The sequence below is a fragment of the Strix aluco genome, chromosome 21, assembly GCF_031877795.1.
Source record: "Strix aluco isolate bStrAlu1 chromosome 21, bStrAlu1.hap1, whole genome shotgun sequence".
Taxonomy (NCBI): domain Eukaryota; kingdom Metazoa; phylum Chordata; class Aves; order Strigiformes; family Strigidae; genus Strix; species Strix aluco.
The window spans coordinates 11,198,140-11,215,114 of NC_133951.1; the positions used below are offsets into that span (position 1 = coordinate 11,198,140).

Below are 16,975 nucleotides of genomic sequence, written 5' to 3' on the forward strand. Positions count from 1 at the left end.
ATCGGGTTGCAGGATGGATGGCTTGGTGTGTAAAATGAGAATACACAAAAAAAATAAAAATGCCACACAGTTATATTAAATCTGTTTTAATTTTAACAATCGCCATCAAGTCTTACTCCTTTTTATTGTTTCTAAAAATTGTTTCCATAGGAAATTTTGGGAAAGGTTTATTGCCCTATGTCATGAGAATGAAAGTCTCCATGGTATCACATTTGAACAGATCAAAGCTCAGTTGGAAGCTTTGGAGTTAAAGAAAACTTATGTGTTGAACCCACTGGCTCCTGAGTTTATCCCCCGAGCTCTTCGGCATCAGCATTCAGCAAATACCACCAAACAGCAGCAGTCACCACCAAAGGTAAAGTTTTACTCATGATGAATTTTGTCAGAAAGTGGAAGTGAATCTGGAAGTGCCTTTTGAGAAATGACATAAAAGGCTTATGGAACAAGCTGTTTGTTTTAAAATTGCATCAGTGCAATCAGATATGAATGCAAATTCCAGAGGGATCCTCAGCATTTTCAAGTGAAAACTCTAGACTTGTATTATAATACAGTAGTTAGCAGTATAGCTTGAGGTTGCCCAAGCCTTATTTCCTTACTAAAATGTATACCTTGGGTCATACTGGCAGGTTCATTGACTATGTTGTAATGACTCTGATGAACTTCAGCGATGGATTTTGGCCTCAGTATTTAGATGAGCCAGATGAAACCCTCTGAACAAGAGGCAATCCCTATCCCAAGCAGCTTGTGCTCTGTCTGTAGCCGGAGAAACAACAGGTTAATATAGACAGTGGCAAGGAGTATAAGGAAACAACAAAATAATAGCCAATATGTTATGTAAGATAATTGTTTGATTTAATTAAAAATATGCTGTAAAACAGTACATCACCTAGATTACCTCACTGATAATGTCCTTCAGAAGACCAGATTTCATTAGCATCAAGAGGGCAGAAAGATGAAATTACCACTCAGCAGTAATTTTATCAGCTGTTTTTATAAAAGCAGGTAAAGACGTGATTAAAATACAGAGCTTCCTCTAGGATGATAAAGAATAACACTAAGTTTTGGAGCTTTTTTGGGGGATGATATATTAGTAATTCTATTTTAACAGTTCTTTATAGTTTATTTCAAAATAATTTGAGTTATAATTTAATTAAATTGTGTTTAGAGATGCAACTAAAATGCAGGTTGTCAGCTTTGTGATGAATTCTGTTGTGCAAGAGGGAAGAAACGTACGTATTTTCCATAGCTTTGCATTTTTGTTGCAGGCTGTATCATTTAAATGAAATTTTTACAACAGGTTTTTTAGCTTTAACAGTACAAAAAGGAAAGCCTTCCTTTTGGCAGTCCTTCCCAAAAGAGAGTTTGTAAGTGAGAACATTTGGTTTCTTCTTCAAGATGCATTACTTTCTGAAACAAACACCAGATTTCTAAAGCATCTAGTCATGTGTCAAAACACTAGGCTTACAGAAAACCATAAATTAAAAAATTATTGCCTTTAAAAAGTCATTGCTGCACTCTCATTTTTCATGAGTGCTTCAGCCTTGAGTGCCTTTTCTTTAATAATAGAACATCACTATTAATATTTTTTGTTTCCTAAATGAAAGAAAAGTATTTGAAAATGCAGGAATAGTACATTAAAAAAAAGGGGGGGGGCGATTGGGGGAAGGGAGAGTTTTGTGAATACACTGTTCTGTTTATTTTTCTTCCAGTTTGTTAGTAAACTAAGCACTTGTGCTGTAGAAATCAGAAGAGACACTTTCAAACTGCCAGCACTGTATTTTCAGCTTAAGAGCTGAAGTGTTTTAACCACCTATATCATAATTATAACAAGATCTCTTCCCTCTGAAAACAATTGGCAGCTAGCATGTGCAGTAACAGAAGTAAAGCAAGCAGGTAATACTCAAACACACAGAGAAAATGGCTGTGATACGTGAGACATTTCCCTTTGCTCAGGTTTTAAAAGCAGATGGTTAACTTTGCTTATTTTAGACTCCTAAGTACAATATTTAACATTAAAAGATTTTTTTATTTTGTAGAGAAAAAATGAGAACAGCCTTTGATACAGTGTTTTGTGGTGAGTTTATGGACATCTGTGCAGTTCAGAGCTTGTTTTTCATGATTTTGTAGAAAAGGCACCTTCTTACTCAGCAGAATTGCTCTTGGATTTATGTAAGGACATTAAAAAACTCTTTGCTGTTTATTTTCTAAAGAAGAAAAAAGTTTCTGACCTGTGTCTGAGAAGCAAACAGCTAAAGCTGTGGGCTGCTGTGCTTCATGGCAGCCCTGTCTGTGAGGGCATCTGCCTCCACCTGTGTTTCTGTGGCTTGGCTGGGGATGGTGAAAGCGTGGAAGGAACAGCAGTGTTGGGTAGGCACAGCCTTTATTAAAGGTGATGATGCAGAAACAGAGAGTTTTCAGAAGTAGGAGCTTCCCGCAGGGTAGTTAGCGTACAGTAAATTAGGCTCTGAATTTTACAACTCTGCCTACCTCCCGTTGACTGCCTGTGCTCCAGCTTTTTGGCCTGGATTCAGGCACTTAATTGGGATGCATCATCATCCTAGACGTTTTATACAGTCAGTGAGGACCACAGGTCTCATTAAGTCTCTGGAGAATACTCTCTCCTGTCTGTTGACTAAAGGGGAATCCTGGGAGTGACAAGGCTGCTAACTGCCTGAAGTCACCTAAATGTTGGTCTGAGTTTCCCCGAAGTGCCTTTATGTAATGTGGATTTTAATACTCTGCAAGTGGAGCAAGTTTTTAGCAGAAACTGAGTGTATCTGTGCTCCAGTGCTCTCAATCGCCATCAGTTAAGTTGTAGGTTTAGGTATTTTGCAGATGGGTAGGGAAATGAACCTTGATGTGGAAATCTTTGAGAAATGATAACAGTTGAGTTAATAATAGACTATTATAAAGTCATTAATCCATCAAAACTATTAAAAGACAAAAGAAAGCCAGCTCATCCTTTCCCCAGTTTAGAAATGGCCCCAGTTGACTTATATTTACTAATCTGATACCATTACATGCTGAAGCTCCTGTTCAACAGGACAGCTATTCTTAGGAATTGATGTAATTATTTGCTATTTCAGTTTTTAAAATATGGCACCTATAAAATACAAGTATGGTAGGTAGAACAGAGATTTGTTAGACTTCTGCCTGTACAGCTTGACGCTAACTGACAGCGTAACAGATGTAGAAATGCCTTGTAGTAACCATGAGTGATTAAGGCACGTAGCTCCTCCACATTTTAAGATTGAATCTTGCTCTCTTTAGTGAATAAACAGGTTTCTTTTATCTAAGTACTGCAAGGAAAAGCAATTATTATTTTATTTTTCAATAATTAATTTTTAAAACAAGGGAAATTCAGAGACCAGTTCTTTAATCTGGTTTATGCATGAGTCAACATTGTCAAACAACCTGTCTTTGTACCCTGACTAATTTGCTCAGACTGCTGGAAAACTGCCTAGACTTATCTCCTGGGCAAGAAAAGTTTTGCAGCATCAAAGGGTTTTTAGATTTATTTTAAATTTGTGAATGTACTTAGGTCCAGATTAAATAAAGTATTCCTATCCTGCAAAAGACTTAAGAGCATACCGACAGTTGAATATGTGCTCAAGTTTATGAATATTAACTAGTTCATTTATGGCATAAACTCATGAGCGTGTGGGAGGGAAAATTCATTTCTGTTAACCTCCTTTTTTAATGTACAATTCACCAAGGAAAAACAGTTTCCCCAGGGTACTCTGGTTCTTGACTCTACTGTATCGTACTTTTGGGGGAGCAGTCACTACGGGGCCAAAGTCCAGAAGCAGATACCTGAGATGGGGTAGGGATGCAGTGTCTGATGAGGCTGGGTGAGCAGCTGAGTAAAACTGGTGGCAGCTACTTTGTCTCCAAGGTTCTTGAGCTGAAACCTGGAGAAGAAGATGGATAATGCTTCCACGGCTGCCATGGAAGAGGAATACTGAGGGTTACGTTAGTACTGGGTGCTGCTCCTGAAAGAAGTGAGACTGCAGGAAATAAAATTGAGAGAAGGGGAACTCAAAGTGGCTTGTTGTCACTCTCCTTGCATCTGAAAACAGGCCTTGAGAGAGAGTATCCCCAGAGGGACTGGTAATGACCCCCTGGTTAATTGAATTAAGTGGTATTTAATGTCCAACTTCATGAATTCATAGTCAGGTGGTGGAACTGGACAGTTGAAAGCATAAGAATAAAATGTTGGGCTAGCTTCTTTTAAACTCTATTTTGTATTTAATTACAACGTTCACTTTGAAATAAAAAGCTTTGGTTTATGTAAGAATGCAAAGCATTACTACTGTTGTTTTTCCCTTTAAAGGGCAAGGTCCATCACCATACCCAGAACGACCATTTCCCACCTGATGGAATCGGTAAGTATCTCTGCTCTTAGTGAAGGAGTTCCTCTGAGCTCACACTGATTTGGCTTCAGCAAAGTTGATAGTAATTCGACGTAAATTGAGTATCTGGTCTCTTCTCTGTTTACTACTTGTGTGTATTTGGGGAACAGATTATAGACTGTTAAGTGGACATTAGGTATTTCCAAGGTTATCCCTTTATAGGTGTTGTGCACACTGGCTTTAAAGCCTTAACACAGCATAGTTGTTGGCCTCTTAGAATTGACTGTGTTTGAAATTCATAATATAAAATACTGTACCAGTGCATTTGCACTAAAAGAGTTAGGATGCTATATTGCATGCAGTGCTTTATCATGTACTTTGAACTTAAATTTTGCTGTCATATATCCAGATATTACTGATAATTCTTTTGCAAGGTAGCATGCAACAGCTTAATAACTTTGTTATTAATTTGAAAAAGCATTAATTTAAAGCTTGTCTTCCCTGCTAAAGAAAGTAGGAAGATTCTAGTTTTTGATGCAGTATTTAACAGCTACTCTGACTGTCAGCATATTTAATTGGTTTGGGACGTTCTTTCATTAATGCAGTTACGAGGTACCTGTTTCTCTGTATCTCAACTGGTATTTTCTGCCTCTTCGAATTTTTGAAATGGGATACAGGATTTGATTAATGCTTTCTCTCAGTGTATCAGACCTATGCTGTTAGGGAGTTGCACACATGCTTTATAAAGATAGATGCTATTAGGATGAAAAAAGAAAGATAGTCATCTTCATATTCTTTTTGTGTATATATCTTCTTTTTTTGTATGTGTGTATATATATATATATTTTTTTCTTTTCAGTTCAGCCCAATCCTTCTGTTCTAATCGGAAATCCTATCCGAGCATATACTCCTCCCCCTCCTCCTCTGGGACCTCACCCCAATCTGGGGAAATCTCCAAGTCCTGTTCAAAGGATAGATCCACACACTGGGACAAGTATTCTCTATGTACCTGCTGTATATGGAGGAAATATGGTCATGTCTGTGCCTTTGCCTGTAAGAATTCATTTTCTGTTTTTTTTTCCTCCCTCAATTGTTGTATGTAAAACAATGAATGGCAAAATCAGTGAATATTTTGCAAGCTTTTTCAGCACTTCAAATATGTGGGCTTAGCTGGCTTTAGGAGTGGCTGTGCAGAGGGCCACCAGAAAATGAAGACTTAAAATGTTGCTCCCACAAATAACTCTGGGCAGCCTAAAAGCAATTTCATGTTCACGTAATTTGGTGTATTTTCTCAGCTCTGCGTTTAGGCACACCAGTGGAATCTGTCTCATCTGACTTGAGATACCTGCATCTGAATTAATTGCCTAGTTCAGTTCTTAATCATTGGAGAGACATAGGCGATTCAGACGGAGCTTGTTTATCGGCTTCATACAGTTTAAATTACCAGCTTCGGATGTCTGCAGTGCAAGGTGTCTGAAGTGAAGTGATAAGAAAAATAAGCATAATGGGATGTTTTCCCCTTCCAGAACCTCATAGTGAACCAGTTTCCTCTCCAATCCCTCTCCTTAATGGCATTTGAGAACACAATGAAGATCCCTAATCAGGTCTGTTAGGCTACATTTATGTATGGAATTTTGCATTACAAGTAAAACTATCCCACCAAAATTTACACAAATTAAAGAAGCAGACTCTGCTTTATTTCTAACCTTCACAGTCACATATTCCAGGAGGAAAATGGGGAGGAAAGGCTGCAGAAGTGATGCTGTGGAGTAACGTGTATGTGTTGCACATGATTCCTGAAGACTGTGGGAAGGACATGGAACCCAGACGTGCAGATGTGTTTAATACTATTAATAATGCTAAATGTTGGCATACAATTAATTTGGTTTTTTAATAGTTACGAGTCCTCTGTTGTAATTTAGGTTATGGATGCTGTATAGGGGACTTGCTGCAGGAACTCTGTTTTCAGTTGTATGTCTTAGATCAGCTAGCAGCTATAGATTGGTTTTCTTTCCTAGGTCAAGAAATTTTCCATTTTCCTAGCTTGCTAGAAACCTGCATTTGATGGATAAATTTAAATGCAATGAGAAGGCCAGCAGCTGTATCTTTGTCATGCTTGCTCACATTATATTAATATCAAACCAAGATAATTTAAAAAGTTCTGTCTCATTGTTCCAAGGTTAATATATTTTTGTGTATTTCCAATCAAAAGAAATATATTAAAAATAAGTATTTTGAGCTCACCTTCCCTGAGGATGGATTTTTTAAATAATTAAGTGGGAAGACTGAGGTACTAATGAGACAGCTGCTTTTGAAAAGAAGCTGATTTGTGATTGTACAGATGCAATAGTAGCCTAAAGCTAAAGTTCAAAGTGCACATTTCAAGGGCAAATACTAATTTAAAAGAAGAATTGCATGAAAGTTGTTACACTTAAAACAAGTAGGGACTGAAGTAAAATGTGTTTATGTTCGTGTAAGATAAAGTGATCTCTTTGCTTTGTTTGAGGCAGTTTCCATATCCAAGGTAAAAACATGTAGAAGTTGTCTGCTGGCATCAGTAAAGTATGCTTTGTCAGCCTGAGTGTTGATGATTACTTTCCCTGCACTCTCCTCTTACTCATACATTTTCCTCCTTTTAATAAATTCCCTACAGGGCGAGATTGGACTAATTTGATCCAGAGCTGTCTTCCTTTGCGTTCCTTTCAGGAATAAAATTTAAAATCTTCTAAAAATTCCTGACTCTTTTTACATGCTTTCAGGAGGTAGATTTTACTTCAAATATTTAGGAAGATGATCTGCAATACATGTGTTATGTAGCATAGACACTTTGGAGTGGCCCTGTCATTCTTAACAAATGGATAGTCTTTGATTCTACCAATAGTCCTGTTAACTTCACTAGGTGTCTGGTGGGTGCAGAGGTATGGTATGCCTGCTCGTTCTGTGTTACAAGATTACAGCACTGGGTGGTAAAAGGACTATAAAGAATTCCTCAGGTTCAAGGCTTCTCTCTCTGTTTCCTCCCTGTGACATAGCCTAATGTCTCTTTTCAACTACCAGGGGAAAGGGCTTTTTATTGTCTTGCACCTCACCCACGTCTATTTATTGAGAGAAGAGATTAATATAAAGTTTATTAAAATACAATTTGTCCATCAGTCTTTCCTCTCAGAATTTTGAAACCACTGAAACAAGAATGGGTTTTGATACAAAAATTTTTGCCCAGGGTAGTCCTCCAAAATCTTTGCTCTTTGCCATTGCTGCTAGGCCTGCCCTTACCGCTCTCCCTTTCCAGCACCGCCTGTAGTTGTGCATTAGGTCATCTGATGTATGGAAAACTGATTATTACTGATGGAATGTGAGTCTGCTTACTACTTTACTTCCTTTAACGTACCTTAACAGATTGCGTCTTTTTTTTTGTTTTTTTTGGTAAATTATGTAGGTACCATGGACGGGGTATCAGGGTAGGTTTGCAGTTGACCCTCGAATCATTACTCATCAAGCAGCTATGGCATATAATATGAACCTGTTACAGGCACATGGGCGTGGGTCTCCTATCCCTTATGGCCTGGGACATCATTCACCCGTTAGCATAGGACAACAGCAGCAGCTTCAGCATCAAGACAAGGAGCAACATGAACAAAGTCGAAATGGTTAGTAGTTGAAATTCCATTGCAAATTGGCTTTGTTTTGAGGGAGTTTGTACTTTAAACAGGATATTGTGGAAAGGATTTCTTTTGTTCTTTCTCTCTTTTAAGTGTCATTGAGGGATCTACAGATTTGGGGAGATAACCTGTGATTTCCCATAACAAATAGAATAACTAAGATATTGTGAGATTCAGAGGAGGAAGTAATCAAAGTCGGGGGGTGTGTCTGTTGAGGGTATAATTGGTCTGTCTCTGTTCTGCAGTCCAGTGGTAATTACTGCTGATGTTATTTGCAATTAAGTTTGAAGAACTACTTAGTGATGATTAATGAACAAAGTGCAGCGATTAAAGGAAAAGTGTTATTTGGCTGAATTAGATATATATGTTGAAAGTGTATGTATGCTGTAAATGCTATACTAATATGTCTAAATTTTCCTTTATCTGGGGAGGAAAAAACCCCCAAAATAATTGTTTAATTGAAACATTAATTTCGTAAATGTTTTTAGGTAAAAGTGAAAACACTGCTGGACCTGAAATCAGTAAAATTCGAACACCTGAGAAGAAACCTCTAGAATCCAAGCAGGTGGGTTTGTCTGGTTTGGGTTTGTGGGGTTTGTTTTGGTTTTTAATATTCTCTCTTTTAATGAATTTATTCATTACTGACGTGTTTTTGTTTGGGTTTTTTATGTGAATTTTCAGAGTTTTTCATTCTCTTTTTCTAGGTTGACTTAGAAGCAAATTCTCAGAATAGAAGCCCAGAGTCACGTTCCAGTGTTGGTTATCCTAATGCTAAATTTCATCGCAAAGATAATCTTAACCCCAGGCAGCTGAATCTACATCTCACCCCACCCCACTCACAGTATGCAGTTCCCAATCGTCACTTCCAGCACCTGTCACAGATACCAAGGCAGCCATATCCTCTGCAACAGCAGCAAAACCTTTTAAGTCAACAACAAAATCATTTGCCTGAACAGCAAAACCAAATGCCACCCCAGCAAAGCCAGGTAGTTCAGCAGCATAATCATTTGAATCAGCAGCCTCCACAACCTTCGCAGCTTTCCCCTGCTTATCAGGCAGGCCCCAGCCAATCTTTTTTTAATAATCCAATTCCCCACCGACCACATTCTCCTGCTGTAGATGCTGTGATTTCAGAACAACACCCCCCACCTATGTTACAAGAAGTCAATAATCCTTTGAGGCCTATTGCACAGCACAACCCTGTTCTGCCAACTCACTTGAACAACTTCATTGAAGAGAATCCATCAGGAATGCCTTTAGGGGACACTTTAGGTAGGTGACTTTTCTTTATTTAAATTCAGAGTGTGCAATTATAACTACATTGAAGTGAAAATGAAGGAGGTATTTACCTTTTCAGGCATATCGCTCTGAATTGGGTCATTGTTGGGTTAGTTTCCATAAGTAATGTCATTGAGCATAATTTGCTGCTTGAGGCATGTTTGAATATTCAGCACTTTATTAGAAGATTTCATGTTTATATGATTTTCCATATGATTTAAAGAACCAGGTTATACACTGCAATGCAGTTAGTGTATAATAGGCCCTGGAATATACTGTGTAAAAAGTATAATTTTTTTTTTTTCTGACAAAGATCTTTAAAAAGGGGCATTAGATAAATTTTTTTTTTGAAACTATTTTTATAGATCGTATGCATGGAAATGTAGCTTTGGAAACAATAAGGCAGCAACAACAAGCCAGGTTACAGCAATGGAATGAACATAATGCCTATCTCAGTCAAGGCACTATTCCATATCAACACCATCACCATCCTCATCTACCACATCTTCCTCAGCAACCAATTGGATTGCATCAACAGCAGCAAGTTAGGGCAAACTGGAAACTTGCCAGTAATACAGAAGATGAAACAGAGGCAACATATTCAAGGTATTTGTTTACTGAGTCATCAGAGCTTGTATAAAATTGAGCAGTGGGCACCTATCTGTAACACTGTGATCAAGTGCAAGACACTGAAAGTATTGCTTTTTGCTGCTGTTATTATGAAGGTTAAAATAGTTGGCAGGCTGACTTACAACTATACTTTTATTATGTGTTATGCTTTATTTTGTTAGTATATTGGGTAGTAAAGCTGTCATGGAAAAAATACTTTTATGGAGCTTTTCAGTGCTATATTAATGGAATAAGGAATGGATAGAGAGTAACAACCTTCTGTTTATAAAAGAGGCGTCTGAGTGTAGTTAAGGTCTATTTAAGTTGTAAATTCTTCAAATTGAATTAGCAGTCTCAGATTTGTGTGCTTGGAAAGAAACAAACCGACCCCTCCCCAATGAAACCTAAACTTTTCTTCCTTTTCAAAAATACTTTGCTTTTAAAGCAGATGAAAAAAAAAATGCTTATATTTGAGAATGGAGCATTAGGGGGCAAGAAAAGAAGCTGTTGAACATAAACATAAAAATGGTTCCAGTGATCATCAGCTTTAATCATGTATATTGTAAAGGCTGGATTTTTAAATTGCCTCTGTTTACTGTCATCTCCCACTATGCTTTATTTTCCATCTGGTTTGTTATAGCCATGGTAAAGCATCTAAGTGCTCTCTTATCTGACTTTGTGAAGTGCTGAATTGAATATTCTTGACCGTTTGAAGAAGTTTGGAAGTATATTGTGTAAATGAGGGGAATCCCTGATTGTTCTGGTTTTTGCCTTTTAAGGGGTTAAAATTTTCTTTAACTATGTGAAGTTTTTTACTTTGTATAGTAAAGCAGGAAATCCTTACCTTAGTTGTCTCTTAAGAGATAACAAAAAATTGATTCTTCTGACTGTCAAGGAAATCTCAAGAGTTATTAAAACTTTGAGATGATTCAGGTAGGTATTTCATCCAGTTAATCCTCTTGTGCCTAGATTTCTGATTGCTTACAGTCATATCCTTTGAAGTTAGGGTCAGTAAGCGCAAAGATGAGTATATTTAAATTCAGTGTTGTGTGCTTTGAGTTTTCTTCACCTCAAAAAGAGTGGGATTTCAGCAAAACATTTTTTCTTTTTCTTGATACATCTATTCTGTCAATACAGATTCCAGGATTTGCTCAGAGAACTGTCACACCGTGATCAAAGTGAAAGTCGGGACTTAGCTGAAATGCCACCCCCTCAGTCAAGACTGTTGCAATACAGACAAGTTCAGCCCAGAAGCCCACCAGCACTCCCTTCTCCTTCCTGCAACTCTAACCACAGTGCTCACTTTCCTAACTTCACTGAAAACAACAGAGACATTGAAATACCCAGTAACCCAGCATTTCAGCAGCATTTACCCCAAATATACAATCCCCCTTTCTCAATGCCATCTGAACATATAACCCCATCTCCCTTGAAATACCTGCAACCTGATGGATCGTGGACTTATGCTAACCTACAGCAGAATCACCTTATGGGGCAGGGCTTTCATTATGGTATACCTCCATTGCCCCATAGGTCACAACAAAACCCTTTTATACAAATACAGAATCATCAGCATGCAGTTGGTCAGGAGCCATTTCATCCGCTCGCATCTCGAGCAGTATCTGCTTCTTCGCTCCACAGCTTAGAAGAGGTAGGCGTTTTTGTCTGTGCATGCCATTGTCGTGTCATTTTAATATCAAATTATATTTTGAAGTGGTTATGAATGCAAAATACCTCACGTATTAAAAGCTCACCCTGGGAATTTCTGTGAGGTAGAAATTTTCTCTGTCTTCTCTGTTCACCCTGTGCATATTCGTGGTTCTCATCACTGCAGGTATAACATTTCCTCTGCTAAACAGGAGGTCTTGGCTTTTTGAATGTTACTCAGAGTTTTCTTGCACTCATTGCTCTGTTACCTGCGTGTCATTTATCTGGAGTGCAAATTAACCACACCCCGGGTGAAAACTCATGCAATAACTCTCTGGAAAGTCAGCTTGAATAAGCCACCCAGTTGGCTCAGCACGAAACTGTGAATATATGGTTACTTTTCATATGAACTTGAAACCAGAGCAGTACAGTTGTTTCAACATGGTACAAAACCTGCTTTAATAAATCTCACCTAGCCTGAGGAAATTCTGTGCAAAGCCCTCCTGTGTATTTTGGGGGTTCGGAGTGTTGGAAATCAGTGCAGAGAGATCCAGCTGTGCTGCGAGAATCTGGGTCCAGCACAAACCCTGCCACACCAGAGCTGGCTCTATCCCTCTCGATCTTTTTGTGTTCTGGGCTCGAAGGGTCTGTGTGAAGGGTCTGTGTTATGGGATGCAGACTATGCAAGCACATACAGCTAGGGCAGGTCATGTTCTGAACAGGGTTTTTTAATCCCTGTTGGAATCCAGAGTGCTAAAGAGCGTATGATATGTAGACATGGAGTATGCTGGAGCCAGGTTGTATTCCAGGCATGTCAGAATTAATATTATGGGATAATCTTGCACTGACTGTATGTAATCCAATATTTGAACATAAAGTGGCTTGTTCTGTGATGCATTTTTGTCAAGTTTTTGCAGAAACTGTGGGGGTATCCCTGCTCATCGCTATCCCACATAATACATATTTAATTGTCTTTTGACTTGAAAATAGAAAATACTTAGTTTATGTGCCTGAGCAAAATAACTGAAATTGAATTCCAGTGCACTTTACAAATTTCTGCCTTACACAGATTCAGAGAAGTTAATGGAGTCCTCAGGCCCGGGTAGAGCTGTAGTAAGGTTTGATTTTTACAGACATTCAGAAATTCTGTGTCTCAGCCCACTAAGCCATACCACCTTGTATAAGATCTAATACTTTGTGACAACAGTTAATGTCTTCAGTACAGTGGCACATAGGAACAATGGCTTTTCAGCAGTAATAAACTAATAAATATTCCTATAGAGTTTGTGACAGCTCCTGCTATCTGAAGACAAGTAGAGTGAGCTTTTACATAATTAGTGCAAATTCATTTTAGTTCTTATTTCTTCTTCCTTTCAAAATACATGACAGAAATGCCAAATGCAGTAAAAGGGTTACAAGACAGACTTGCTTGTAAAGTTTCCTAGACTACTAGTTCAGCTGGTAGGTAGAACTGAATACACAAAGAAATCAAAATGCAGTTTTAGGTATATTTTTAACAGAGATCCCTCATATAAGGCAGGTGTCAGGGGAGATGTGATGACTTTTGGTATCCTTACTAACTGTTTTCTCAATCACTATTTATAAAAGTGTTCACTGACTTGATACTTGATAGCTTTTGCATGTGTTTAGTCAAACCAGATTTGAATTGCATATCAAAGGGAATACTTCACTTACTCTGTCTGGTCCTGTACTTGCAAGTGTCCAGAACTTTAATAACTTCCTGACTGCTTACCAAAATTGCCTGTTAAATTCAATAGAGAGTATACTTTTTGGGTATGATTCGGGCAGTAACTTCCAAATTTTGTTTATTTGGTGTGGAAGGATACCCTCAAGAGAGTAGAGTGACAGGATATCTAAGTGCTGTTCCCTTGCTATATCATAATAGTGTGGTGGCTATAGTGAGATATTACAGTTTTCTTTCATGCACTCTTTTTTCCCCATCTATTTTTTGTGGATGATATAACAACAACATTGGGGAATTGCAACCAAGTTATGTGATGTTTATTTAGCTATTTTTTAAATGACATTTCATTAGGATGTTTACTTGTTCCCTTTACCAAGTATAGATTTACTTTTGTGACTTTTCTGTTATATGTGCTCTTGTTAGTACAGTGCGGAAGGGAGCAAATACTGTGTTTATTTTTAAAAATAAACTGTAATACAACAGACTTGCTTTGAATTTTAAGAAAGTTTAGAGTGTCCTTAAATCTGAACTCTTGAAGCCAACACATTAATTAATGGTGCTCCTGCCATTTTCATCTACAGGATTTATGGAAGCAAGTAGTTTCTGGGGTTTCAGATAAAATTCTCTGCATTATTTCTTCTGAGGGCACACACTTCTCCAGAGCATTTGTTTTGTGTGTACATACACAAAATCTAGTATACAAATGTGTCATGCTTCCCCAAATCATGCTATACAAGTCACTCATTTGTCTTTTGGAAACTAAAAAACCATTTTTTTTCCTCTCTACATTGTAATTGAACATTTGCTCTTGTATGTTTCTGTGCTTTCTTTGCTTCATTTGTTAAATGCTGGGTATCTTCCTCCTCACTATGTGATACATCTCCCATGTGTAGGAGTGTGAGATGTAAAGGTTGATAAGAATTAAGAAATCTCAGTTGACACTCTTTGCACTTCCTTTAAAATTCTATGTCTGTTTTGTATGGTTAAAATACATTAGCAGTGACCGCAATATACAACACATAACTTGAAATGTATTAGATTTTTTTTCTAAATACAAAGGACTTTTTTTTTTTTTACTTCGTAAGACATTGCAGGGAAAAAAATTGGATGCAAAAAATGGTATTTGATACATGCAGTTAATAAAAGGAGCAAAAGGCCTTTTATTGTTTTGTTTTTTTTGTTCACAGTATGAACCAAGAGGACCAGGCAGGCCGTTGTACCAAAGAAGAATTTCCTCTAGTTCAGTCCAGGCTTGTTCTGAAGAATTAAGCACTCCTCAAGACAGTCTTGGTCAGTGTAAAGAGCTTCAGGACCACAGTAACCAGTCATCTTTCAACTACTCACCACCTGAGTTGTGGGTAAACTCCTCCTCATCTGCCCCATACCCAAACATTCCATGCAACGGAGCCAACAGAGCAGTTCCACCCCGGGAGTTGTTAGGTAGGTGCAGACTTGGTCTTTGCTTCTCTGCTTCTCTCTCTGCTCCATTAAGTAGCCTATTTAGGCTGGAGTGAGCAAGTCTAAATGAAAGGGTTGGTTGGGGGGGTGTTTTGTTTTGTTTTAGTTTTTTTTTTTTTCCCTTTTCACAAAATGTTTTCTGCCATCTCTTCAAATCCTAAAACTAATTAAAGCAGAGATTTTTTTAAGTATTCATTGTTTTAGTAGTTAAAGTTTTGCTTAGAGTAATCCTGTTTTCATTTGCTATCTTGTTAACTGGTACGTTGCTGATGTCTAAAGAAGAATACTGTTGAGTATTCTTCATTGACAAAAAACCAATACTGCTTCTTAGTCTTCTCACAAAAGTTGTAGTAAACCCACATACTCTCTTACAGTGGTTTCAAGTGCAACTGAGTTAAAAGGAGCTAAGGTAACTGGTGGAATTTATTTGCAAGATAGATTATTTGTTTCCAGAATCAATGATATTTCTTATTGATATTATAGTCTGGGGGAGAAACGATGTAAATTGGATTAGTTAATCGCAGTATATTTCCTAGTAAATGCAGCTACTTCATCAAAGTGGTGATGAAGTTTCAACTCTCACTGTGGAAGAATCACACTGGAACCTGGCTTCCCTGGTGGTAGTGGCAGTGCTGATTGATTTAGGAGAGAGAAACTAAATTAACTTTTCAGTGATTAAAAAAAATCTGCAAGTAGAGCGTTGGAGCAGTGTAGCTATTCTTCTGTTCTTGTTTTTCACAAACATTTAAAAATATCAAAATTGCCAGGATAGTACAGTTTTTTTTTTCTATGATTTTGCTTTAAGGATCTCAAACTATAGTTAAAAAAATAGTAATAAAAATATGAACAATATTTCAGTGTGAATATTAAAAACGCTTAATAACATGAAAAATTATTTAGAAGCTGGTTTTATTGCCCTTAAAAGATCTAATTGCTTTTGGTCAAATTTTATAAACTTCTTGTATTTCAGAGTATAGTAATTGTGAAGCAGAAACATGCAGTGTTAGACTGAATGAAAATAAGCTGTTTATATTAGTGACAGCATTCAAGAGTTAAGTTCCTAATGTGCATTTTTATTTCCAAAGTGTGAAAATGTTATTTTACAAAACCATATTTATGGCAGCATCTTTAGTGGTAAATTCAAAGCTTCAAGTTCAGGGCCCCTCCTTCAATCTATTTATATTTTTACTGAAAATCAAGGAGCTGAATGCATGATATTATGTGGCATCCATCTCTGAAGTTGCTCTCTAGGCTCTGTGATTATCTAATAGGAGTTCAGGAACCCTAGCAAGATTATGTTGGGATCAGCTGATACCACATTTCCTTGCTTTAATGTAAAGGTTGAGAACATGTGTTTGAGTAAAATCCTCAGAGGAAATATGTGTGTGTAGGAAGTACCATATCTATACATTTGCTGTCAAATAATAAATCCTAAACAAAAGGGGCAAGTTTTGACTAGTGTCTGCATTTGCTATGAAAATATTTTTTTATTGTAGTTAAGCATGGTTTCTGTTTTGTAAATAAATGTATATGCAACATTGCCCTGCATCTAATCATTCATGCAAACAAATCTCCATTTTTATGGCTGCTGTGCTCTTCTGCGTTTACAGCTCACTGGCTGTGATGATCGTATTTAAAGCCCAAATGTGTTTTATAGTGCTAAGGGTTAACGACCAATAACTTCAGTGTTTCTGGTTACTATTGATTTTTATCCATGAAATAAAAATCCATGAGAATGAGATGCTGTGAACTAGTCCTGTGCCTGTATTCATTGCCTGGGAGTGAGCGATCATGACACCAGACCGTTCAAGGACTTAGATTTCCTCTACATCAGAAATGGCCACGGCACGAGTACTCGGTTCTATCAGCGTGGATTTATTGAGTGCAAGGAGAGCTGCTGTGAATTGCTCAGTGTTGTTATATACAGGCACTTTCCAAAATTGAAATTTGAGACCTTGATTTGCATTGCTTTTTCTGTTGGTAGAAAGGAAATTATTTAAGTTCTTATTCAAGATGTTTATTTCATATTTTTTCTTCTGTTAGACTACTGAACATAGCTTTCACCTCTGGCCCTGCTTGTCTTCTCTTGTCTTCTCTGTCTGAGTGCTATGGTTATTTTGGGGAGGTTTTTTTGCTTGTGTTCTGAGGGGGTTTTTTTGAGTCACAGCAACCCTAGCAAAACTGTTTTACCTCTGTTTTTTCATTCTTCTATGGGTTGGATTCTTTTTTTAAGTACTTCATCAAAAACAAAAGCCTGTGTGTGACCT

The 16,975-nt window shown here is 37.5% G+C and overlaps 1 protein-coding gene across 5 annotated transcripts in view; it reads left to right on the forward strand.

Annotated features, from left to right (window-relative positions):
• HELZ (helicase with zinc finger) overlaps positions 1–16,975 on the forward strand; it is a 93,215-nt gene that overhangs the window by 72,591 nt on the left and 3,649 nt on the right. For 4 of the 5 annotated variants that reach the window (XM_074847392.1, XM_074847393.1, XM_074847395.1 and 1 more), the window contains 9 exons: positions 151–355; positions 4,334–4,385; positions 5,212–5,405; positions 7,789–7,999; positions 8,500–8,576; positions 8,716–9,283; positions 9,655–9,895; positions 11,036–11,549; positions 14,438–14,690. In XM_074847392.1, coding sequence (XP_074703493.1) covers positions 151–355; positions 4,334–4,385; positions 5,212–5,405; positions 7,789–7,999; positions 8,500–8,576; positions 8,716–9,283; positions 9,655–9,895; positions 11,036–11,549; positions 14,438–14,690 — 2,315 coding nt within the window. The remainder of the gene's footprint in view (positions 1–150; positions 356–4,333; positions 4,386–5,211; positions 5,406–7,788; positions 8,000–8,499; positions 8,577–8,715; positions 9,284–9,654; positions 9,896–11,035; positions 11,550–14,437; positions 14,691–16,975) is intronic. The other variant, XM_074847394.1, reaches the window with a different exon arrangement.